Source organism: Scyliorhinus canicula, chromosome 3 (genome assembly GCF_902713615.1).
Source record: "Scyliorhinus canicula chromosome 3, sScyCan1.1, whole genome shotgun sequence".
Taxonomy (NCBI): Eukaryota; Metazoa; Chordata; class Chondrichthyes; order Carcharhiniformes; family Scyliorhinidae; genus Scyliorhinus; species Scyliorhinus canicula.
The window spans coordinates 5,479,685-5,502,048 of NC_052148.1; the positions used below are offsets into that span (position 1 = coordinate 5,479,685).

The window sequence follows — 22,364 nt, forward strand, 5'->3', positions numbered from 1 at the left end:
CCAAGAATTTAGAAATCTCATCCTTAACGATCGATTCTAGAATTTTACCAACAACCGAGGTTAGGCTAATTGGCCTATAATTTTCCATCTTTTGTCTTGATCCTTTCTTGAACAAGGGGGTTACAACAGCGATCTTCCAATCGTCCGGGACTTTCCCTGACTCCAGTGATTTTTGAAAGATCTCAACCAACGCTTCCGCTATTTCTTCAGCCACCTCTCTCAGAACTCTAGGGTGTAGCCCATCGGGGCCAGGAGATTTGTCAATTTTAAGACCTTTTAGCTTTTTTAGCACCATCTCTTTTGTAATGGCAACCATACTCAACTCAGCCCCCTGACCCTCTATAATTTTGGGGATATTACTCATGTCTTCCACTGTGAAGACAGACGCAAAGTACTTATTAAGTTCTCCAGCCATTTCCTCGTCTCCCATCACTAGCCTTCCGGAATCAGTTTGAATTGGCCCAATGTCTACTTTGGCCTGTCGTTTGTTTCTTATGTATTGAAAGAAACTTTTACTATCATTTCTTATATTACTGGCGAGCCTGCCTTCATATTTGATCCTCTCCTTCCTTATTTGTCTCTTTGTTAACCTCTGTTTGTTTTTGTAGCCTTCCCAATCTTCTGATTTCCCAGTGCTTTTGGCCACTTTATAGGATCTCTCTTTTTCTTTGATACATTTCCTGACCTCCTTTGTCAGCCATGGCTGTCTAATCCCTCCCCGGATAATCTTTCTTTTCTTGGGGATGAACCTCTGTACAGTGTCCTCAATTATGCATACAAACTCCTGCCATTTTTGCTCTGCTGTCTTCCCCACTAGGTTCTGCTTCCAGTCGATTTTCGCCAGTTCCTCTCTCATGCCCTCGTAATTACCTTTATTTAACTGTAACACCATTACATCCGATTTTGCCTTCTCTCTTTCAAACTGCAGACTGAACTCAACCATATTATGATCGCTGCTTCCTAAGTGTTCCCTTACTTTAAGATCTTTTATAAAGTCTGGTTCATTACATAGCACTAGGTCCAGAATAGCCTGCTCCCTTGTGGGCTCCATGACAAGCTGTTCCAAAAAGCCATCTTGTAAGCATTCCATGAATTCCTTTTCTTTGGATCCACTGGCTACGTTATTTACCCAATCCACCTGCATATTGAAGTCCCCCATGATCACCGTGACCTTGCCTTTCTGACATGCCTTTTCTATTTCCCGGTACATGTTGCGCCCCTGGTCCTGACCACTGTTAGGAGGTCTGTACATAACTCCCATTATGGTTTTTTTGCCTTTGTGGTTCCTCAATTCTACCCACACAGACTCCACATCATCCGACCCTATGTCGTTTAGTGCCATAGATTTAATTTTGTTCTTAACTAACAAGGCAATCCCACCCCCTCGGCCCACCTCTCTGTCTTTTCGATAGGTTGTATATCCTTGGATGTTTAACTGCCAGTCCTGAACCCCCTGCAGCCATGTCTCTGTGATGCCTACCACATCATAATCATTCACGATGATCTGTGCCATTAGTTCGTCTACTTTGTTACAAATGCTACGAGCATTCAGGTAAAGTGCCTTAATGCTAACTTTCTTATCATTACAGATATTGGAAGTCCTAAGATGTCCAAAGTTATCCTTCCTTTTTGTTGAATTCCTAGTCTGCCTCAAGCTCAAATCCACCTGCCTGCATGTTATCCTCCTGCGTATCTTGGCATTTAACTCCATGCTCCCTGTCGCTTTCACTTTCCCTTCCCCCCAACTCAGAAGTTTAAAGTCCTACTGACCATTACAGGTTCCATTACATACTGTTCTTGGAAACTATCATGGATACATTCTGTTATCTCCTCCTCCAGGCTGCCTTGACCGACCTGGTGAAACCAATCAACATGTAGATGAAAGTGCCCCCTGATAACGACTGTACCATTTCTACATGCATCAGTTATTTATTTGTTTATTGCCTGCCCCACGATGTTGTTACTATATGGTGGCCTATAGACTACTCCTATCAGTGACTTTTTCGCCTTACTATTCCTAATTTCCACCCAAATGGATTCAATCTTATTCTCCCTAGCACTGATGTCATCCTTTACTATTGCCCAATGTCATCCATAAATAACAGAGTTACACCACCCTTACATCCAGTCAGTCCTTCCGAATAGTTCTGTATTTATCAATGACGACGATAAAAGTCCAATGGTCTTGCTCACAGGGCTAATCGCTGGCTTTGAAAGCAGACCAAAGCAAGCCAGCGGCACGGGTCAATTCCCGTAACAGCCTCCCCGAACAGGCGCCGGAATGTGGTGACTAGGGGCTTTTCACAGTAACTTCATTTGAAGCCTACTCGTGACAATAAACGATTTTCATTTCATTTCATTTCACCCCCTCCGAGTCCCCAAATAAGTTCCCATCCCCATCAACCACTTTCCCTATTTCCATCGCTGCCTCCCTTTGTCATGGGCTGCTGTGCAAGCATCCTCCTGGCCTTTTCCCCATGTACACGGCTCCCTTCACTTTTCTGAGCTGCTCCACTGTCCTACCTGTAGTTAACAAACTAAATTCCGCCTGCAGCCTCCGGCGTTCCCTCAATAGCCCCGCCTCTGGAGCCTCCGCATTCCTCCTAGCCACTCGTAGGATCTCTCTTACCAGTCGGTCCGCCTCTCCCTATCCGTCCTGTCCCTGTGAGCCCGGATCTAGATCAGCTCCCCTGTCCGCCTTCAGTGCTTCCCAGACCACTGCTGCTGAGACCTCCCCCGTATCGTTTACCTGCAGGTAGTTCAGCATCCTCTTCCTCTAACTCTCGCAGAACACTTCGTCCGCCAACACCCCACATCCAATCTCCACTGTGGGCGCTGCTTACTGTCCATACTGACCTGCAGGTCCACCCAGTACGGAGCATGGTCCAATACCGAATACCCCGTATCCACCACCCTCGCCAATAGGGTCCTGCCCACAACCATGAAATCAACCGGGATTACACCTTGTGAGCGTGGGAGAAGGGAAATAAGTCTCTGCCTCTCGGCTGCCTAAATCTCCACGGATCCACTCCCCTCCCATCTGCTCCATGAACCCTTTCAGCTCCTTTGCCATTGCTGGCACCTTGCCCGTTCTCGAACATGACCGGTCCAGGCCTTGATCAATAACCGTGTTGAAATCCCCACCCATAATCAGCCTGTGCGACCATCCCAGGTTGAGGGTCCCACTGAACTTTGGGAAAGGTTGACAGGGTTTATTGCTGCTGTTGCACGGTATGAAAATTCAACAACACATTTTTTGCCCACAAAAGACAAGGTAAAAGTGATGAAAAAACAAAAAATGCTGAAAATGCTCAGCTGCTCTGGAAGATGAAAAAAAAAACATGTTTTAAGCAGATGGGCGGTGATTAAAAAAAGTGGGAAGGTCTGTCACAGGGTGGAGGGCAGGAGAAATTAAATGACAAAAGAGTTGTCAATGTGGGGATTGGGACAAGATGTGGCCAGAGGAGGCGTGAATCACAGAATAATGAGCAGCTGCTGTCTCAAAGCATAAACAAGAGAAAAAAGGGTTAAAATCAAAACTTGCAAAGAGAAAGGAACCAAAATGGGGCCTGAGGTAATGATATAAAATTGTTGAACACGGTGGTGAGTCAAGGATGTTGCAAAGCACCTCCTCAGAAGTTGTGGAAGTGTTTGTCAAGCTCTATTGGAATAATGCTGCTGATCAAGGACAGAGAGATCAGCAAGACAGCAAGGCTAAATAAAGGAGATGCAAGTTGAAATGTTGGATACTGGAATAAAGTGGAGCGACTTCCATGTAGGGGTAATGGATTGGAGGTGTGGGAAAGGGATTGCAGTAACTTACTGAAAGGGTCACTAAACTCAAGAGAGGGAGAGTTTAGTGTGGCCAGTCCACATACCCTGCACATCTTTGGATTGTGGGGGTGAAACCCACGCAGACATGGGGAGAATGTGCAAACTTGACACGGACAGTGACCCAGGGCCGGGAATCGAACCCGGCTCCTCAAAGAACATGGAACATGGAACAGTACAGTACAGAACAGGCCCTTCGGCGCTTAATGTTCTGCCGAGCATTGTCCGAAACCAAGATTAAGCTATCCCACTCCGTGTCATTCTGGTCTGCTCCATGTTCCTGTGCAATAAACGCTTGAAAGTTCCTAAAGTGTCTGACTTCACTATCACAGCAGGCAGCACATTACACACCCTAACCACTCTCTGAGTAGAGAACCTACCTCGGACATCCCTCCCATATCTCCCATCCTGAGTCGTATAACTATGCCCCCTTGTAACAGCTACATCCACCTGAGGAAATAGTCTCTGAATGTCCACTGTATCTAACCCCCTCATCCTTTTCTCAGTCACTATTATGTTGCCTCTCATCCACCTCCGCTCCAAAGAGAAAAGCCCTAGCTCCCTCAACCTTTCCTCATAAGACCTATCCTGCAATTCAGGCAGCATCCTGGTAAATCTCCTTTGCACCCTTTCCAATGCTTCCACATCCTTCCTGTAATGAAGTGACCAGAACTGCACACAATGCTCCAAATGTGGTCTCAGCAGGGTGAGGAATAGTTGCAGCATAACCCCGCAGCTCTTAAACTCAAGCCCCCGTTAATAAACGCTAACACACTATAAGACTTCTTCACAGCTCTATCCACTTGAGTGGCAACCTTCAGAGATCTGTGGACATGAACCCCAAGATCTCTCTGTTCCTCCACATTCCTCAGAACCCTGCCGTTTACCCTGTAATCCGCATTCAATTTTTAAATACCAAAATGAATCACCTCGCAGTTGTCAGGGTTAAACTCCATCTGCCATTTTTGGTCCCAGCTCTGCATCCTATCAATGTCTCTTTGCAGCCTACAACAGCCCTGCACTTCATCCATGGCTCCACCAATCTTTGTGTCATCAGCAAATTTACTGACCCACCCTTCAGCCCCCTCCTCCAAGTCATTGATAAAAGTCACAAATGAAATGAAACGAAATGAAAATGAAATAAAAATCGCTTTTTGTCACATGTAGGCTTCAAATAAAGGTACTGTGAAAAGCCCCTAGTCGCCACAATCCTGCGCCTATTCGGGGAGGCTGGTACGGCAAATAGCAGAGGGCCCAGCACTGATCCCTGTGGTACACCGCTGGTAACTGGTCTCCAGTCTGAAAATTTGCCATCCATCACCACCCTCTGTCTTCTCAGTGCCGCAGTACCAGTGCTAGCCACTGTGCCACGTGCCGCCCCTTTCACCTTCAGCAAAACGGGATGGGGCAATATTGTTTCAAGTTCTCTAAAAACAAACATCACTAGTTTAACTGAAATGATTATCAATCTGCTGATGTCATCCAGTAAAGATACTTGAGACTGTTAAAATATGTTAGATAAATACAAATATGATTTTTATTTCCCTTTGTAAAGACAAGTTACGCCCAGGTAGTGGGGAAATGGGGTGATCCCAATCATTTTTCTATGAGGAATAGATAAGGGGTTGGGGAAGCGGGTCCATTAATAAAAGAGGAGGCAAGTTGAGGGAGGCATAGATTAACCAGGGGTTGGGTTATCACTGCTGCCTCACAGCGCCAGAGAACTGGGTTCAATTCCTGCCTCGGGAGATTGTCTGTGTGGCGCTTGTGCGTTCTCTCCGTGTCTTTGTGGGTTTCCTCTGGGTCAACCGATTTCCTCCCACAGTCCAAAGATGTGCACATTAGGTGGATTGGTCATGCTAAATAGTCCCAGATGTGCCGGTTAGGGGGGGTTTCAGGGATTGGGTAGAGGAGTGGGCCTAGTTCGGTTGCTCTTTCAGAGGGTTGGTGCAGACACACAAGGCCAAATAGCCTCCTGGTAAGTGGGTATTTGGTAAGGGGGTAGAAAAGACAAATGGAGATTTTTATATACTAAAGACTTACATGTACGCTCGGAGCCTAAGATGTCAATGCTTTCCGTCTTGTCTGCGTAGATGGCAGTAAGGGAAACATTATATTTGGTGTCAGGATCCAGGTTATCAAAAACGTAGTTTTCGTCATTGCCATGTATAATAATCTGGAAGAATAGGCAGAAAGCGAAGGTCAAGATACGTTCAGAGCATGAAACCAATTTGTTTTCTGTAAACTGATTCCCTTAATTAAATGGGGATGTTTGAATTTGATATCACTCAGTGGGCCGCAAGGATCTTAAAATCCTTTACCAACCCTTGGCTGCAGCCACCTTTCCCAATGGCATTCCCTCGTGGTCATGTGGAGTATTTCTGCAGAAGATTAATTTGAAGGAATGAACTAATTTGGACTGTTTTGTTCATTACACAAATGATCTTCTTTGAGTTGGCAACTGAGCCCATCTCAATACTAAAGAGCATATGGTCCGTGCGGAAAGCAGTTTTCTGATCACCTTCTAGTACAGTAATGCCATTCAGAAAGAATGTGCTGATGTTTCTGCAGGTTACGATTCAAAGAGCTCATCCCACACAATTGAGTTTTGGCCAATCTCCAAATTTTCCAGTCCTGCTGGTTTCTTTGCATGTCCCTGTTGGGAATGGAAAATACCTGCTGTTTTCAGTGTGATCATGCCACCATGGCCAACAGAGAATGCAACTCATTGGCAAGTGTGGAAAGGATTACAAGGATACAATGAAACATCGTCCCAGGAAAAGAGGAACATTTTTATACATAAACAGATCTGTCTGACAGCGGTTTTGCTTCACACTCGCATGTTGCAAGGCAAATTTAAAAATCAGCTGGAGCTACACAGAAGCAGAAAGTATGGATTTCATCACCTCTTTTTTGTCCCCTCCTGCAGATGGAACCCAGCTGATTCTGAACTGGTCCACCACCTCCCGTCCATGATGCCACTCCATCCGGAAACCTTTCCTCGTGATGTCTAAGAAATATAGGTTTGATGGTGCTGTGATATTCCCTGTGGGAGAAGAATGAGACCTTAAATGTGCACATGTAGCAGAAAGGTAACAGAATCTGACAGAGTAGAAATGATGAGGAAAGGGAGGATATCCCTTTGAGATTTGAGATACTGACACTGATCACAAACAACATGCATTGATAACAGTGCCTTTACTGCAGTAAAATGTCCTGAGTCACTTCAGAACATAGAACAGTACAGGTACTTCGGCCCTCCAAGAGTAGGAAGGCAATGCAGGCATCCCCTGCGGTCATCTCCCTGCAAAACAGATATACCGCTTTGGATACTGTTGAGGGAGATGGCTCACCAGGGGAAGGCAGCAGCAGCCAGGTTCATGGCACCGTGGCTGGCTCTGCTGTGCAGCAAGGCAGAAGAAAAATGGCAGGGCTATAGTGATAGGGGACTTGATCGTAAGGGGAATAGACAGGCGGTTCTGTGGACGCAATCGAGACTCCAGGATGGTATGTTGCCTCCCTGGTGCAAGGGTCAAGGATGTCTCGGAGCGGCTGCAGGACATTCTGGGGGGGGGGGGGGGGTCAACAGCCAGCTGTCGTGGTGCACATAGGCACCAACGGTCTAGGTAAAAAATGGGATGAGGTCCTACAAGCTGAATTCAGGGATTTAGGAGTTAAGCTAAAAAGTAGGACCTCAAAGGTAGTAATCTCAGGATTGCTACCAGTGCCACGAGCTAGTCAGAGTAGGAATGTCAGGATAGATAGGATGAATGCGTGGCTCGAGAGATGGTGCAAGAGGGAGGGATTCAAATTACTGGGGCATCGGGGCCGGTTTTGCGGGAGGTGGGACCAGTACAAACCGGACGGTCTGCACCTGGGTAGGACTGGAACTGATGTCTGGGGGGTGTTTGCTGGAGCTGTTGGAGAGGGTTTAAACTAATGTGGCAGGTGGATGGGAACCGATGCAGGAAGTTGGAAGGTAGTAAAACAGGGACAGAAGCAAAAGGAAGTAAGGGGGAAAGTGCAAGGCAGAGAAGACATCGTCAAAAATCAAAAAGGGCGACTGTACAAGGTACAGTGACTGAGGGGAGCTCAGTGAATAGGCCCAGTAATACTAAAAGGAGTAAAACTGGAGATGTTAAGATTCAAAACAGAGGTAAAAAAACCAACATAAGACTTCCGGTGGCGGCGATGTCCGGGTGAGCCGCACATTCGGTGGGCTCTCACTCCGGCGGGCCTGAACAGCTGTTTCCCCGCGATAGCGGGACCACGGAGGCGGCAGAAAGGCTGCCGGGAACAGAAGAGGAGAGCGGGCTGCAGAAGATGAAAGTGTGGGAGGCCAGCAGGTGAGGAGGAAGGAGAGAGAGACGGAGGAAAGGAGGAAGCTGACCTGCAGGGTAAGATGGCGGACCCACGGACCTTCCTTCCTCCAGGACAAAGGGGAAAAAAAAAAAGTTTGGAGTTGCTGAGGAGGGACAGCTTGGACCCACTTCAGATGCCCAGGAGGTAAAATTGAAGGAGCTGGGCGAAGGAAAGCGGCAGCGGAGGCGCTGAGGAGCGGGCTGCGGCACATGGAACAGCAGGATTCCAGAAAGCAGAAGAAGAAGGAGAAAAAGGGACAGAGACAAGGACCGGAAGAAAATTACCTGGGACCTAAGATGGCGGACACACGGACCCCGGACTCAGCAATCCAGCTGGCGCTGGATAACATGCTCCAGGCAATGAAGTCCAGTTTTGAAGCGCTGAAGCGGGACAGCTTGGACCCAATCCAGAAAGCGGTGGATCAGCTGAACCAGAGGCTGGACGCCCAGGATGTTAAAGTTAAGGAGCTGGGAGAGGCGGTGGAGGAGCAGGCGGATGCGCAAACGGTTGCAGCGCTAGAAGTGGACGGCCTGAAAGAGCGGCAGAGAAGACTGCTGGACAGAGTGGAGGAGCTGGAGAATAGAGTCCGCAGGAACAATCTGAGGATGGTCGGCCTCCCGGAGGGGGCTGAGGGAGCTGATGCTGCAGCGTTTGTAGCAGACCTGCTGAAGCAGCTGATGGGGGCCGAAGCCTTTCCGCGACCGCTGGAGCTGGAGGGGGCACACAGGGTGCAGGCAAGGCAGGGGCGGCCGGGCGGACCCCCCCGCCCGATGGTGATTAGGTTCCACAGGTTCGTGGACAAGGAGCGGGTGCTGCAGTGGGCAAAGAGCGCCAGGAGCAGCACGTGGAATAACAGTGTTCTCCGCATCTATCAGGACCTAAGCCAGGAGGTGGCTTGGCGGCGAGCAGCCTTTAAGAATGTCAAGGAAGTGCTGTTCAAGAAGCACGTGAAGTTTGGTCTGCTGTTCCCAGCTCGGCTATGGGTCACGCACCAGGGTCAACACCATTACTTTTCCGAGCCCGAAGAAGCGATGGATTTTGTGAGGGACCTGGGGCTGGTCCCGAAAGGAGGCCCCAAGGACGCGAGTTAGGGCCCGAGGATTTCTGTGGGGAGGAACGCCGAATGTGCCTGGACTGCTGCTCAACGGTTTGCTGGGCCAAAGGGGCCAAGCGGAACATTTGAGACTCTTTCCTTTGTTCATGGACATTTATGTGCTTTTTCTCTTTTTTCTGTGGTTTTTCCCTTTTTTTTTTCCTGTTTGGGCTTTTTGTGCAGCTCGCGGAAGACACTGGAGCCGGCTTGCCCCAGTGGGTGGGGAGGAGGGCGGGGAAACAAGGGGAATGGGACAGGAAGGCGCCGGAGTGTTGAGTCACCGGGCCAGCAGATTGGCTAGTCAAGGAAGTCAGATGGGGGGGGAAGTTACAGCCAGTAGATGGCAGGGGTGGGGGTATCGGGGGATGGGGTTAGGGGAGGGGGGGGCTGTTCTGCTGACGGGAGAGGGACTTGAAATAGGCACTGGAAAGGAGGTAGAGGGTGGAGGCAGCTATAGGGCGGGCCAGGAAGGGCGCGACGCACGGGTCAGGGGCCGGCCCGAGAAAGGCTATGGCTGACCGGCGGGGTGGGGGGGTGGGATGTGCCCCCCGACCAGGCTGATCACCTGGAACGTCAAGGGACTGAATGGGCCGGTTAAGAGGGCGCGGGTGTTCGCGCACTTGCGGGCTCTGAGGGCGGACGTAATTATGTTGCAGGAGACACATCTGAAAGTGTCAGACCAGACCAGGCTAAGGAAGGGCTGGATTAGCCAGGTCTTCCACTCGGACTTGGACTCGAAGTCCAGAGGGGTGGCAATCATGATCAACAAGCGGGTGCAATTTGAGGCAGAGGGCATATCCGTAGACAGGGGGGGCAGATACCTGATGGTACGGGGCAGGCTGGAGGGGAGAAGAGTGGTGCTGGTGAATATATATGCCCCGAACTGGGATGACGTGGACTTCATTAAAAGAGTGCTGGGGAAGATCCCGGACTTGGATTCTCGCAGGCTAATAATGGGAGGGGACTTTAACATGGTCCTTGACCCGACTTTGGATCGGTCGTGTCCCAGAACGGGTAGACTCTCAGCAATGGCAAGGGAGCTGAAAGGGTTTATGGAGCAAATGGGGGCAGTGGACCCCTGGGGAGAGGGACAGCCAACAGGAAGGGGCTACTCGTTTTACTCGCACGTCCACAAAGTATATTCCAGGATAGATTTCTTTGTACTAAGCAGGGACTGTATGGGGGAGGTAAAGAACACGGAATACTCAGCAATTACCATTTCAGACCATGCCCCGCATTGGGTGGACCTGCAGTTCGGGGGAGCGAGTTATCAACGCCCGCAATGGAGGCTAGGTGTGGGACTGCTGTCGGAGGAGGGGATCTGCGAGAGGCTTCGGAAATGTATAAAAAATTACCTGCAGGTGAATGACACTGGGGAGGTCTCAGCGGCGACCGTGTGGGAGGCGCTAAAGGCAGTAGTGCGGGGGGAGCTGATTTCAATTGGGGCCCATAGAGCCAAGGCAGACCGGGCAGAGATGGACAGATTGGTCAGGGAAATGGGTCGGATAGATGAAGAGCACGCGGAGTCCCCGGGGGAGGTTTTACTCAGGGAGAGGCAGAGGCTACAGGCGGAACTGGGGGCACTATCCACGAGCAGGGCCGTGGAACAGCTTAGGAAGGCGAGGGGAGCGGTGTACGAGTATGGGGAAAAGGCTAGCAGACTGTTAGCGCAGCAACTTAGGAGGAGGGAGGCGGCCAGGGAAATAGGTAGAGTGAGGGACGAGGGGGGGGCGCAAAGTGGAGGATCCGGCAGAATTGAATAGGGTATTCCGGGACTTCTATCGTAAGCTGTATACTTCGGAGCCGCCAGAAGAACTGGAGGGGATGAAAAGGTTTCTGGATGGGTTAACATTCCCAACAGTTGGGGGGGGGGGGGGGGGGCGAGTGGAAGAGCTGGGGGCCCCGATTAGAGTAGAGGAGGTATTGGGGGGCCTTAAGGCCATGCAGTCGGGGAAGTCCCCGGAGCCGGATGGATACCCAGTAGAGTTTTATAGGAAGTTCTCGGAGCTGGTGGGCCCGGTCTTGGCGAGGGTTTTCAATGAGGCAAGGGACAGAGGGACCCTGCCGCCGACAATGTCACAAGCCACTATATCACTGATATTGAAGCGGGGTAAAGACCCGGAGGCGTGCGGATCCTACAGGCCAATCTCCCTGATTAATGTAGATGCCAAGCTCCTGGCAAAGGTACTGGCGGGTAGAATGGAGGACTGTGTACCGGAGGTGATTGGGGAGGATCAAACGGGGTTCGTGAAAGGTAGGCAGCTGGCGGCCAATCTGAGGAGATTGCTCAATGTGATAATGATGCCCCCGGCGGGTAGAGAGGTGGAGGTAGTGGTGGCTATGGACGCCGAGAAGGCCTTTGACCGGGTGGAGTGGGAATATCTATGGGAGGTGCTCGGACGGTTTGGGTTCGGGGAGGGATTGGTGGATTGGATCAAATTATTATATCAGGCCCCGAGGGCCAGCGTCAGGACCAACAGAGAAGTGTCGGAGTACTTTAGGTTGTACCGAGAGACCAGGCAGGGCTGCCCGCTCTCCCCGCTGCTGTTTGCGCTGGCCATAGAGCCTCTGGCGATTGCGCTGAGAGCCGCAGAGGGTTGGAAGGGGATGGTGAGGGGCGGGGTTGAACACAGGGTTTCTCTTTATGCAGACGACCTGCTCCTGTACGTGTCAGACCCAGTGGCCGGGATGGGAACTATACTGGGAATGCTGAGGGAGTTCGGCCAGTTCTCAGGATACAAATTAAATACGGTCAAGAGTGAAATGTTTGTGGTACAGGCAAGGGGCCAGGAGAACAGATTGAGAGGGCTACCGTTTAGGTTAGTTGAGGAAAATTTCCGGTATTTGGGAATCCAGGTGGCACGAGACTGGGGCAGGCTGCATAAGTTAAATTTGGCCAGGGTGGTGGAGCAAATGAAGGGAGAGTTTCAGAGATGGGATGCACTCCCGCTGTCGCTAGCAGGGAGGGTGCAGACTGTAAAGATGACAATCCTCCCTCGATTTTTGTTTATTTTTCAGTGCCTCCCGATCTTTATCCCACAGTCCTTCTTCAAAAGAGTTAACAGGCTGATCATGAGCTTTGTCTGGGCGGGAAAGTCTCCGCGGGTGAAGAAGGCGATGTTGGAGAGGAACCGCAGCGAGGGAGGGCTGGCTTTGCCGAGTCTGGTCAATTATTACTGGCCGGCCAACAACGCTATGATAAGGAAGTGGATGGTGGGTACGGGGTCTATTTGGGAGCGGGTGGAGGCGGCTTCGTGCAGGGGCTCCAGTTTGGAAGCCCTGGTCACGGCTCCTCTAACGCTGCCGCCGGCCAAGTACACCACCAGCCCGGTAGTGGTGGCGACCCTGCGGATATGGGGCCAGTGGAGGAGGCATGTGGGGGAGATGGGGGCGTCTGTCTGGGCGCCAATCTGCGACAACCATCGGTTTGCCCCCGGCAGTATGGATGGGGGGTTCCGAGTATGGCGGCGAGCAGGGGCGGGAAGGGTGGGTGATATGTTCCTGGAAGGGAGCTTCGCGAGTTTGAGGAGCTTGGAGGAGAAATTTGGGTTGGTAAGGGGAAATGATTTTAGATACCTACAGCTGCTGGACTTTGTTCGTAGACAGGTCCCATCTTTCCCGCGCCTCCCGCCAATGGGGATCCTAGACAGAATAGTCTCTGGGAGGGACGAAGGGGAGGGTAGAGTCTCGGGTATTTATAAGGTGCTCATGAGGGAGGAAGGGTCCCAGACAGAGGAACTGAAACTTAAATGGGAGGAGGAGCTAGGCAGGGAAATGGAGGATGGGCTGTGGGCAGAGGCCCTGAGTAGGGTAAACTCGACCGCGACATGTGCTAGGCTCGGGCTGATCCAATTTAAGGTCGTTCACCGGGCCCATATGACGGTGGCTCGGATGAGCAAATTTTTCGGGATAGAGGACAAATGCGCTAGGTGCGCGGGAGGACCAGCGAACCATGTGCACATGTTTTGGGCATGCCCTGAGCTGAGGGGGTACTGGGAGGGATTTGCGGGGGTCATGTCCCAGGTGCTAAAAACAAGGGTGGTGATGAGTCCAGGGGTGGCAATTTTTGGGGTTTCGGAAGACCCGGGCGTCCAGGGGGAGAAAGCGGCCGATGTGATGGCCTTTGCTTCCCTGATAGCCCGGCGACGAATATTATTGGCGTGGAGGGACTCAAAGCCCCCGAAGACTGAGTGGTGGCTTGCAGACATGTCAAGTTTCCTGGGGATGGAAAAAATTAAGTTCGCCTTGAGGGGATCTGTGCAGGGGTTCACCCGGAGGTGGCAACCATTTATTGACTTCTTTGCGGGAGAGTGAGCGTCAGCAGGGGGGTGGGGGAGGGGGGGGGGTAGAGTAGAGTAGGAGGGAAAATATGGCGGGTAGTACGGGTGGGAGGGGAGCGGGCTTGTGCAATACGGTACGATGGAAGTATTGAAAGTACGTGGATGTTTGCACATTTTTGCCTTTTTTGCTTCCTTTCTGATGATGTCTGTAACTGTTTATGAAGCCAAAAACTACCTCAATAAAATTGTTTATTAAAAAAAAAAACCAACATAAGTGTACTTTACCTGAATGCTCGTAGAATTCGGAATAAAGTAAATGAGTTGATGGCGCAAATTATCGTGAATGACTATGATTTAGTGGCCATTACTGAAACATGGTTAAAGGATGGTCACGACTGGGAGTTAAATATCCGAGGGTATCAAACTATTCGGAAGGACAGAATGGATGGTAAGGGAGGTGGTGTTGCTCTGTTATGTAAGTATGACATCCGGGCAATAGTTAGGGATGATATCGGTGCTATGGAGGATAAGGTTGAATCTATTTGGGTGGAAATCAGGAATAGTGAGGCAAAAAGTCACTGATAGGAGTAGTCTATCGGCCACCAAATAGTAACGTAATGGTGGGGCAGGCAATAAACAAAGAAATAACTAATGCATGTAGATATGGTACAGCAGTTATCATGGGGGATTTTAATTTACATGTCGATTGGTTTAACCTTGAGGAGGAGTTTATAGAATGTATCCGCGATAGTTTCCTAGAACAGTATGTAATGGAACCTACGAGGGAACAAGCGGTCCTAGATCTTGTCCTGTGTAATGAGACAGGATTGATTCATGATCTCATAGTTAGGGATCCTCTCGGAAGGAGCGATCACAATATGGTGGAATTTAAAATACAGATGGAGCATGAGAAGGTAAAATCAAATACTAGTGTTTTGTGTTTAAACAAAGGAGATTACAATGGGATGAGAGAAGAACTAGCTAAGGTAGACGGGGAGCAAAGACTTTATGGTGGAACGGTTGAGGAACAGTGGAGAACCATCCAAGCGATTTTTCACAGTGCTCAGCAAAGGTTTTTCCCAACAAAAAGTAAGGACGGTAGAAAGAGGGAAAATCGGCCGTGGATATCTAAGGAAATAAGGGAGAGTATCACATTGAAGGAAAAAGCATACAAAGTGGCAAAGATTGATGGGAGACTAGAGGACTGGGAAATCTTTAGGGGGCAACAGAAAGCTACTAAAAAAGCTATAAAGAAGAGTAAGGTAGAGTATGAGAGTAAACTTACTCAGAATATAAAGACAGACAGCAAAAGTTTTTACAATTATATAAAGCAAAAAAGAGTGGCTAAGGTAAATATTGGTCCTTTAGAGGATGAGAAGGGAGTTTTAATAATGGGATATGAGGAAATGGCTGAGGAACTGAACAGGTTTTTTGGGTCGGTCTTCACAGTGGAAGACACAAATAACATGCCAGTGACTGATAGAAATGAGGCTATGACAGGTGAGGACCTTGAGAGGATTGTTATCACTCAGGAGGTAGTGATGGGCAAGCTAATGGGGCTAAAGGTAGACAAGTCTCCTGGCCCTGATGGAATGCATCCCAGAGTGCCAAAAGAGATTACTAGGGAAATTGCAGATGCACTAGTGAAGATTTACCAAAATGCACTAGACTCTGGGGTGGTCCTGGTGGATTGGAAGTTAGCAAACGTGACACCACTGGTTAAAAAAGGAGGTAGGCAGAGAGCAGGAAATTATAGGCCAGTGAGCTTAACGTCGGTAGTGGGGAAGATGCTGGAAACTATCATCAAGGAAGAAATAGCGAGGCATCTGGATAGAAATTGTCCCATTGGGCAGACGCAGCATGGGTTCATAAAGGGCAGATCGTGCCTAACTAATTTAGTGGAATTTTTTGTGGACATTACCAATGCAGTAGATAACGGGGAGCCAATGGATGTGGTATATCTGCATTTCCAGAAAGCTTTGGACAAGATGCCACACAAAAGGTTGCTGCATAAGATGCATGGCATTAAGGGTAAAGTAGTAGCATGGATAGAGGATTGGTCATTATTGGTTATTGTTATTGGTTATTGTTCTTATGTTCAAAGAGTGGGGATTAATGGGTGCTTCTCTGGTTGGCAATCCGTAGCTAGTGGTGTCCCTCAGGGATCCATGTTGGGCCCACAATTGTTCACAATTTACATAGATGATTTGGAGTTGGGGGACCAAGGGCAATGTGTCCAAGTTTGCAGATGACACTAAGATGAGCGGTAAAGCGAAAAGTGCAGAGGATACTGGAAGTCTGCAGAGAAATTTGGATAGGTTAAGTGAATGGGCTAGGGTCTGGCAGATGGAATACAATGTTGACAAATGTGAGGTTATCCATTTTGGTAGGAATAACAGCAAAATGGATTATTATTTAAACAATAAAACATTAAAGCATGCTGCTGTGCAATGAGACCTGGGTGTGCTAGTGCATGAGTCACAGAAAGTTGGTTTACAGGTGCAACAGGTGATTAAGAAGGCAAATGGAATTGTGTCCTTCATTGCTAGAGGGATGGAGTTTAAGACTAGGGAGGTTATGCTGTTATTGTATAAGGTGTTAGTGAGGCCACACCTGGAGTATTGTGTTCAGTTTTGGTCTCCTTACTTGAGAAAGGACGTACTGGCACTGGAGGGTGTGCAGAGGAGATTCACGAGGTTAATCCCAGAGCTGAAGGGGTTGGTTTACGAGGAGAGGTTGAGTAGACTGGGACTGTACTCATTGGAATTCAGAAGGATGAGGGGGGATCTGATAGAAACATTAAAAATTAGGAAGGGAATAGATAGGATCGATGCGGGCAGGTTGTTTCCACTGGTGGGTGAAAGCAGAACTAGGTGGCATAGCCTCAAAATAAGGGGAAGTAGATTTAGGACTGAGTTTAGGAGGAACTTCTTCACCCAAAGGGTTGTGAATCTATGGAATTCCTTGCCCAGTGAAGCAGTTGAGGCTCCTTCGTTAAATGTTTTTAAGGTAAAGATAGATAGTTTTTTGAAGAATAAAGGGATTAAGGGTTATGGTGTTCGGGCCGGAAAGTGGAGCTGAGGCCATAAAAGATCAGCCATGATCTCATTGAATGGCAGAGCAGGCTCGAGGGGCCAGATGGCCTACTCCTGCTCCTAGTTCTTATGTTCTTATGTTAGAACATAGAACATAGAACATTACAGCGCAGTACGGGCCCTTCGGCCCTCGATGTTGCGCCGACCTGTGAAACCATCTGACCTACACTATTCCATTTTCATCCATAAGTCTATCCAGTGACCACTTAAATGCCCTGAAAGTTGGCGAGTCTACTACTGTTGCAGGCAGGGCGTTCCACACCCCTACTACTCTCTGAGTAAAGAAACTGCCTCTGACATCTGTCCTACATCTATCACCCCTCAATTTAAAGCTATGTCCCCTCGTGTTGGTCATCACCATCCGAGGAAAAAGACTCTCACTGTCCACCCGATCTAACCCTCTGACTATCTTATATGTCTCTATTAAGTCACCTCTCAGCCTTCTCCTCTCTAACGAAAACAACCTCAATTCCCTGAGCCTTTCCTCGTAAGACCTTCCCTCCATACCAGGCAACATCCTAGTAAATCTCCTCTGAACCCTTTCCAAAGCTTCCACATCCTTCCTATAATGTGGTGACCAGAACTGCACGCAGTACTCCAGGTGCGGCCGCACCAGAGTTATGTACAGCTGCAGCATGACCTTGTGGTTCCGAAACTCAATCCCCCTGCTTATAAAGGCTAGCACACCATATGCCTTCTTAACAGCCCTATTAACCTGGGTGGCAACTTTCAGGGATTTATGTACCTGGATGCCGAGATCTCTCTGTTCATCTACACTACCAAGAATCTTGCCATTAGCCCAGTACTCTGCATTCCTGTTACTCCTTCCAAAGTGAACCACCTCACATTTTTCCGCATTAAACTCCATCTGCCACCTCTCAGCCCAGCTCTGCAGCTTATCTATGTCCCTCTGTATCCTATAACATCCTTCAGCACTATCCACAACTCCACCGACCTTCGTGTCATCTGCAAATTTACTAACCCATCCTTCTACACCCTCTTCCAGGTCATTTATAAAAATGACAAACAGCAATGGCCCCAAAACAGATCCTTGCGGTACACCACTAGTAACTGAACTCCAGGATGAACATTTGCCATCAACCACCACCCTCTGTCTTCTTTCAGCGAGCCAATTACTGATCCAAACCGCTAAATCACCTTCAATCCCATACTTCCATATTTTCTGCAATAGCCTACCGTGGGGAACCTTATCAAACGCCTTACTGAAATCCATATACACCACATCAACCGCTTTACCCTGATCCACCTGTTTGGTCACCTTCTCAAAAAACTCAATAAGGTTTGTGAGGCATGACCTACCCTTCACAAAACCGTGTTGACTATCGCTAATCAACTTGTTCTTTTCAAGATGATTATAAACCCTATCTCTTGTAAACTTTTCCAACATTTTACCCACAACCGAAGTAAGGCTCACAGGTCTATAATTACCAGGGTTGTCTCTTCTCCCCTTCTTGAACAGTGGAACAGTTGAACGGTGGAACAGGCTCAGGAGACCCAGCAGCCTCTATAGACAGTGACAATCACGGCCTTCCCTCTAGACACAGATCGGCCACTGGAACACCTCTGGATCTGATATGCCCAATATTCCCGTAAGCTCAGGAGTAGGAGGAGGGGATGTGAGAAGGGAGGAGCTCACGCTGGTCAATAAGAGGGTTTGCAATGTTAGTGGCAGAGGGGAAGGCTAGCCAGGATATAACCATGCAGGGAGGACATTGTGGGAGAGCTTCCCTGTTTGACCAGAGGTTCTGTAGCCCACCTATCGATGCCACATCAGCAGCTTCCCTGCCCATAGACCAGCAGAGTGCCCACACCACCCGCACAGTAAAGTTTAATTCTAATCAGCTGGGGAGAGACAGAGGGCACGATTCTCCCACACAGGGAGAAATCGTAAGGCTGGTGTCAAATCCGGGCGGATTTGATGCCAGCCCCCCCCCCCTCCCCGACCGGGAACCGATTCTGGTCCCCGGTCGGGGCTAGCATGCCGCCGCCGTAAACTCCGGCATCGCGGGCTTAACGAATTTCGTTAAGCCCGCTTGCCAGAGTTTGCGCCGGCTGACGCGTCATATGACGTCAGCCGCGCATGCGCGGATTGGAAGACTCCAACCCGCCCATGCGCGGATGACGTCATCGCGCATTTGCGCGAAACCCGCGCATGCACGGGCCGGGATGCCCCTCAGCCGCCCCGTGAAGTGATACAGCGGGGCGGCGGAAGGACAAAGAGTGCACGGGTATCGGACCCGCTGCCCGCGATTGGTGCCCACCGATCGCGGGCCCATCGCACCCTTGGCACGGCCGTGGTACTGCCGTGCCAATCGGTGCCATGGTTTTAAAAATCGGCACTTTACGGCCGTTTTTACGAACGGCCAGACCAGGTGTGTTTGCCGTTCGTAAAAACAGCCGTAAAGGGCTGGGAACTCGGCCCATCGGACAGCTGAGAATCGCTGCTGGCCGTAAAAAAACGGCGGCAGCGATTCGTATCGGGAGTCGGGCGTGGGGGGGGGGAGAATAGCGGGAGGGCGTCGGACTAGCGTGGCCGTGAAATTTTACGACCCCCGCTATTCTCCGCACCGTCGTGAGTGCGGAGAATTGCGCCCAGAGAGAGAGAGAGAGAGGTCAGAAATTCACACTTTCAGTTCAGGCAGAATCCATCTCGAATCCCCACCGGGAATCTGTTGGGGAAAATCACAGATACCCTCTGGAGCTCAGAGAGATTTTAGGGTTGAAACTTTGATATCACACATTTACACTCACGCTGTCGCTTTACGTCTGTGTGTGTGTTTAAATTGTACATTTTTACTTCACAGACATCAGGCTTCTTTCCAGATCGTTCCTCCCTCTGGGTCACAGCCTCCCAGGCTGGCAATGTTCCATCATATTCCTCTAATATATGGTCAATATGGAATCAAAGCAATATAAGATAGACAGTACTTACTGGTTACAATCAGCCGGGTTCCATTTCCAAAGATTTTCCCCCAAACCCCACAGATATAGACAGCGGAGTCACGGAGCGTCAGACCACTGATTATCAGAATGTAGCTGTTACCGGCAATATCTCTGGAAGGCTGAAAGCGAAGAGACAGACCTCTAGCACGGTCAATTTGGCCAGTTACAAAGTGATGCACTATATATTTACTCTCTCCTGGGTGGCTCCAATGTACATCGTATTTATCCACAGTGTATTTTGGATGATTGCTCCGCATGGCACACGTCATCTTCACTGTTCCACCCTCAGGCACTCTCGCAACTTGAGGGGATTGGTTAAGACGTGTTCCTAGCAGACGAACTGTGAACAGAAAATAAATGAAGATCAGAACAGGTAAGAAAATACAAAGTAGAAGCTGAGAGCAGTTTATAAAGTCTCCTGTGTATTGATGCCTGGATATTGTCTATTATCCTCATTAATTTGTTCAAATTAACCCCAAGCAAAGTGCTGCAGATTTTGACAATCAGGATTTCAGTAAATGCTGGGAATGAACGCTCAGGAGACCCAGCAGTCTCTGGAGAGAGAGAGACAGTGACAATCAGATCACCATGGCCGTGTAGAATGGTGGAACAGGCTCAGGAGACCCAGCAGCCTCTGCAGACAGAGAGACAGTGACAATCAGGTCACCATGGCCGTGTAGAATGGTGGAACAGGCTTGAGGGGCCCAGGCACCTCCTGCTGCTCTGAATTCATTCACTGGCAAAACTTTTCAAACTGACAACGCAGCATCAGAACTTAGCGACTCTTTCACATTCCACTGTACTGACCAACAGTCCCTCAGGATGAAGTTAACCCCCCCGAAACACACACTGCAATAAAGAGAATGCAGTTTCCAGGGTAAGGTCAGTACTTGTCAGGGAGGAAGTTAATGAAATCCCAGAACAGTAGTTTCAGATATAGTCAGGACAAATGCACACAGGGTGTGTGAATGATCTCAGTGCTGTCATTAAGCCAGTATCCAGTGATGTTTCCATTTTAAACAGTATTCTGGCTTCACCTGGTAATGCATTCCAATTTCTCAACATCGCCTTTATCGGAATCAGTCCTGGACTCGCCCCTTACCATCTCCACCCTGTGTGTTTTGGTCTGGATTATATCTGAAAATATTCTTCTGGGATTTGTTTAACTTCCTTCCCGACAAACACAGGGGCTGGTTTAGCTCATTGAGCTAAAACGTTGGCTTTGAAAGCAGACCAAGCAGGCCAGCAGCACGGTTTGATTTCCATACCAGACTCCCTGGGCAGGTGCCGTAATGTGGTGACTAGGGGCTTTTCACAGTAACTTCATTGAAGCCTACTCGTGACAATGAGCGATTTTCATTTTCATTTTCTTCTCCCTGGAGATTGGATTCCCTCCATTTTCACATCCGCTACTTTTCATTTCATCACATAAATTCAATTCATCCCCCAGGTGTGAGCTGTGACAGTAATTCTCCTAACTGGGTATTCAAAGTTGGGGAATGAGTCGGGGCCGGGGTGGGGGGTGGGGGGCACATTTAGGTCAGAGAACTCTGAAGGACATCGGCAATAAAAAACAGAAGCTCAAAGGTAGCAATCTCAGGATTGCTCCCAGTGCCACATGCTGGTGAGATCTGGGGTAGTCGAGGCCGCATGACTGCGCGGCTGGAGAGATGGTTCAGGAGGGAATTGCTGAGACATTGGGACTGATCCTGGGAAGATGGGATCTGTGCAAGCTGGATGTGTTGCACCCCAACAGGGACCCAATATCCACACGGGGGTATTTCGTAGTGCAATGGGGAAAGTCAGGAAAACAAAGGTAGTTTTAAGGAATTAATATTTATATTGGCAACATTATAAGCTAGATTTTTAAGTGGGTTTAATTTAATGTTTGTGTGTCTGGAAGGGTAAAACCTATAGTTAAATTCATGCTGGATAAAGATGTTTGGATGTGCAGGGATTGGTTTCAATTCCAACACTGTCTCGATTGTGTTTAGAGAGGGATACAGCGTGAAGAGTAAATAGAAGTAACAGGGGGTCACTTTCCAGAGGGAGGCTCTTCCCTTTGTTCTGCTGGAATAGTTGGTTTTAAGGCTAAAGTTCATACGTTCATAAGTTCATAAGGTACCGGAGCAGAATTAGTCCATTTGGCCCATAGCGTCTTCTCCACCATTCAATCTCATCCTGGCCACAACACCCCCATCCTGCCCATTCTCCATAACCCTGCAACCCATTACCAATTAAACATTCCCCTAACTCCTCCTTAAATTTACTCACTCTCCCAGCATTCACTGCACTCTGGGGGAGTGAATTCCACAGATTCACAACCCTTTGGGAGTAATAGTTTCTCCTTAACTCAGTTTTAAATTTGCTACCTCTTATCCTCAGACTATGACCTCTCATTCTAGACTGCACCACAAGAGGAATCATCCGCTTCACGTCTACTTTATCCAAACCTTTTAGCATCTTATATACCTCAACTTGATCTCCCCTCATTCTTCTAAACTCGAGAGAGTATTGGCCGAAACTCTTCAATCTCTCTTCATACGATAAATCCATTATCTCTGGAATCAAACTAGTGAATCTACTCTGAACTGCCTCCAATGTCACTTCATCATTTGGCAAATAAGGAGACCAAAACTGTGCACAATACTCCGTAGAACAGTACAGCACAGAACAGGCCCTTCGGCCCTCAATGTTGTGCCGAGCAATGATCACCCTACTTAAACCCACATAACCCGT

The 22,364-nt window shown here is 48.9% G+C and overlaps 1 protein-coding gene across 1 annotated transcript in view; it reads right to left on the reverse strand.

Moving 5' to 3' along the window:
• LOC119963790 overlaps positions 1-22,364 on the reverse strand; it is a 1,053,439-nt gene that overhangs the window by 783,750 nt on the left and 247,325 nt on the right. Inside the window, exons 41-43 of the mRNA XM_038793076.1 lie at positions 19,615-19,965; positions 6,738-6,877; positions 5,875-6,007 (exon numbers count right to left, since the gene is read on the reverse strand). Of these exons, the coding sequence (XP_038649004.1) occupies positions 5,875-6,007; positions 6,738-6,877; positions 19,615-19,965 (624 nt within the window). The remainder of the gene's footprint in view (positions 1-5,874; positions 6,008-6,737; positions 6,878-19,614; positions 19,966-22,364) is intronic.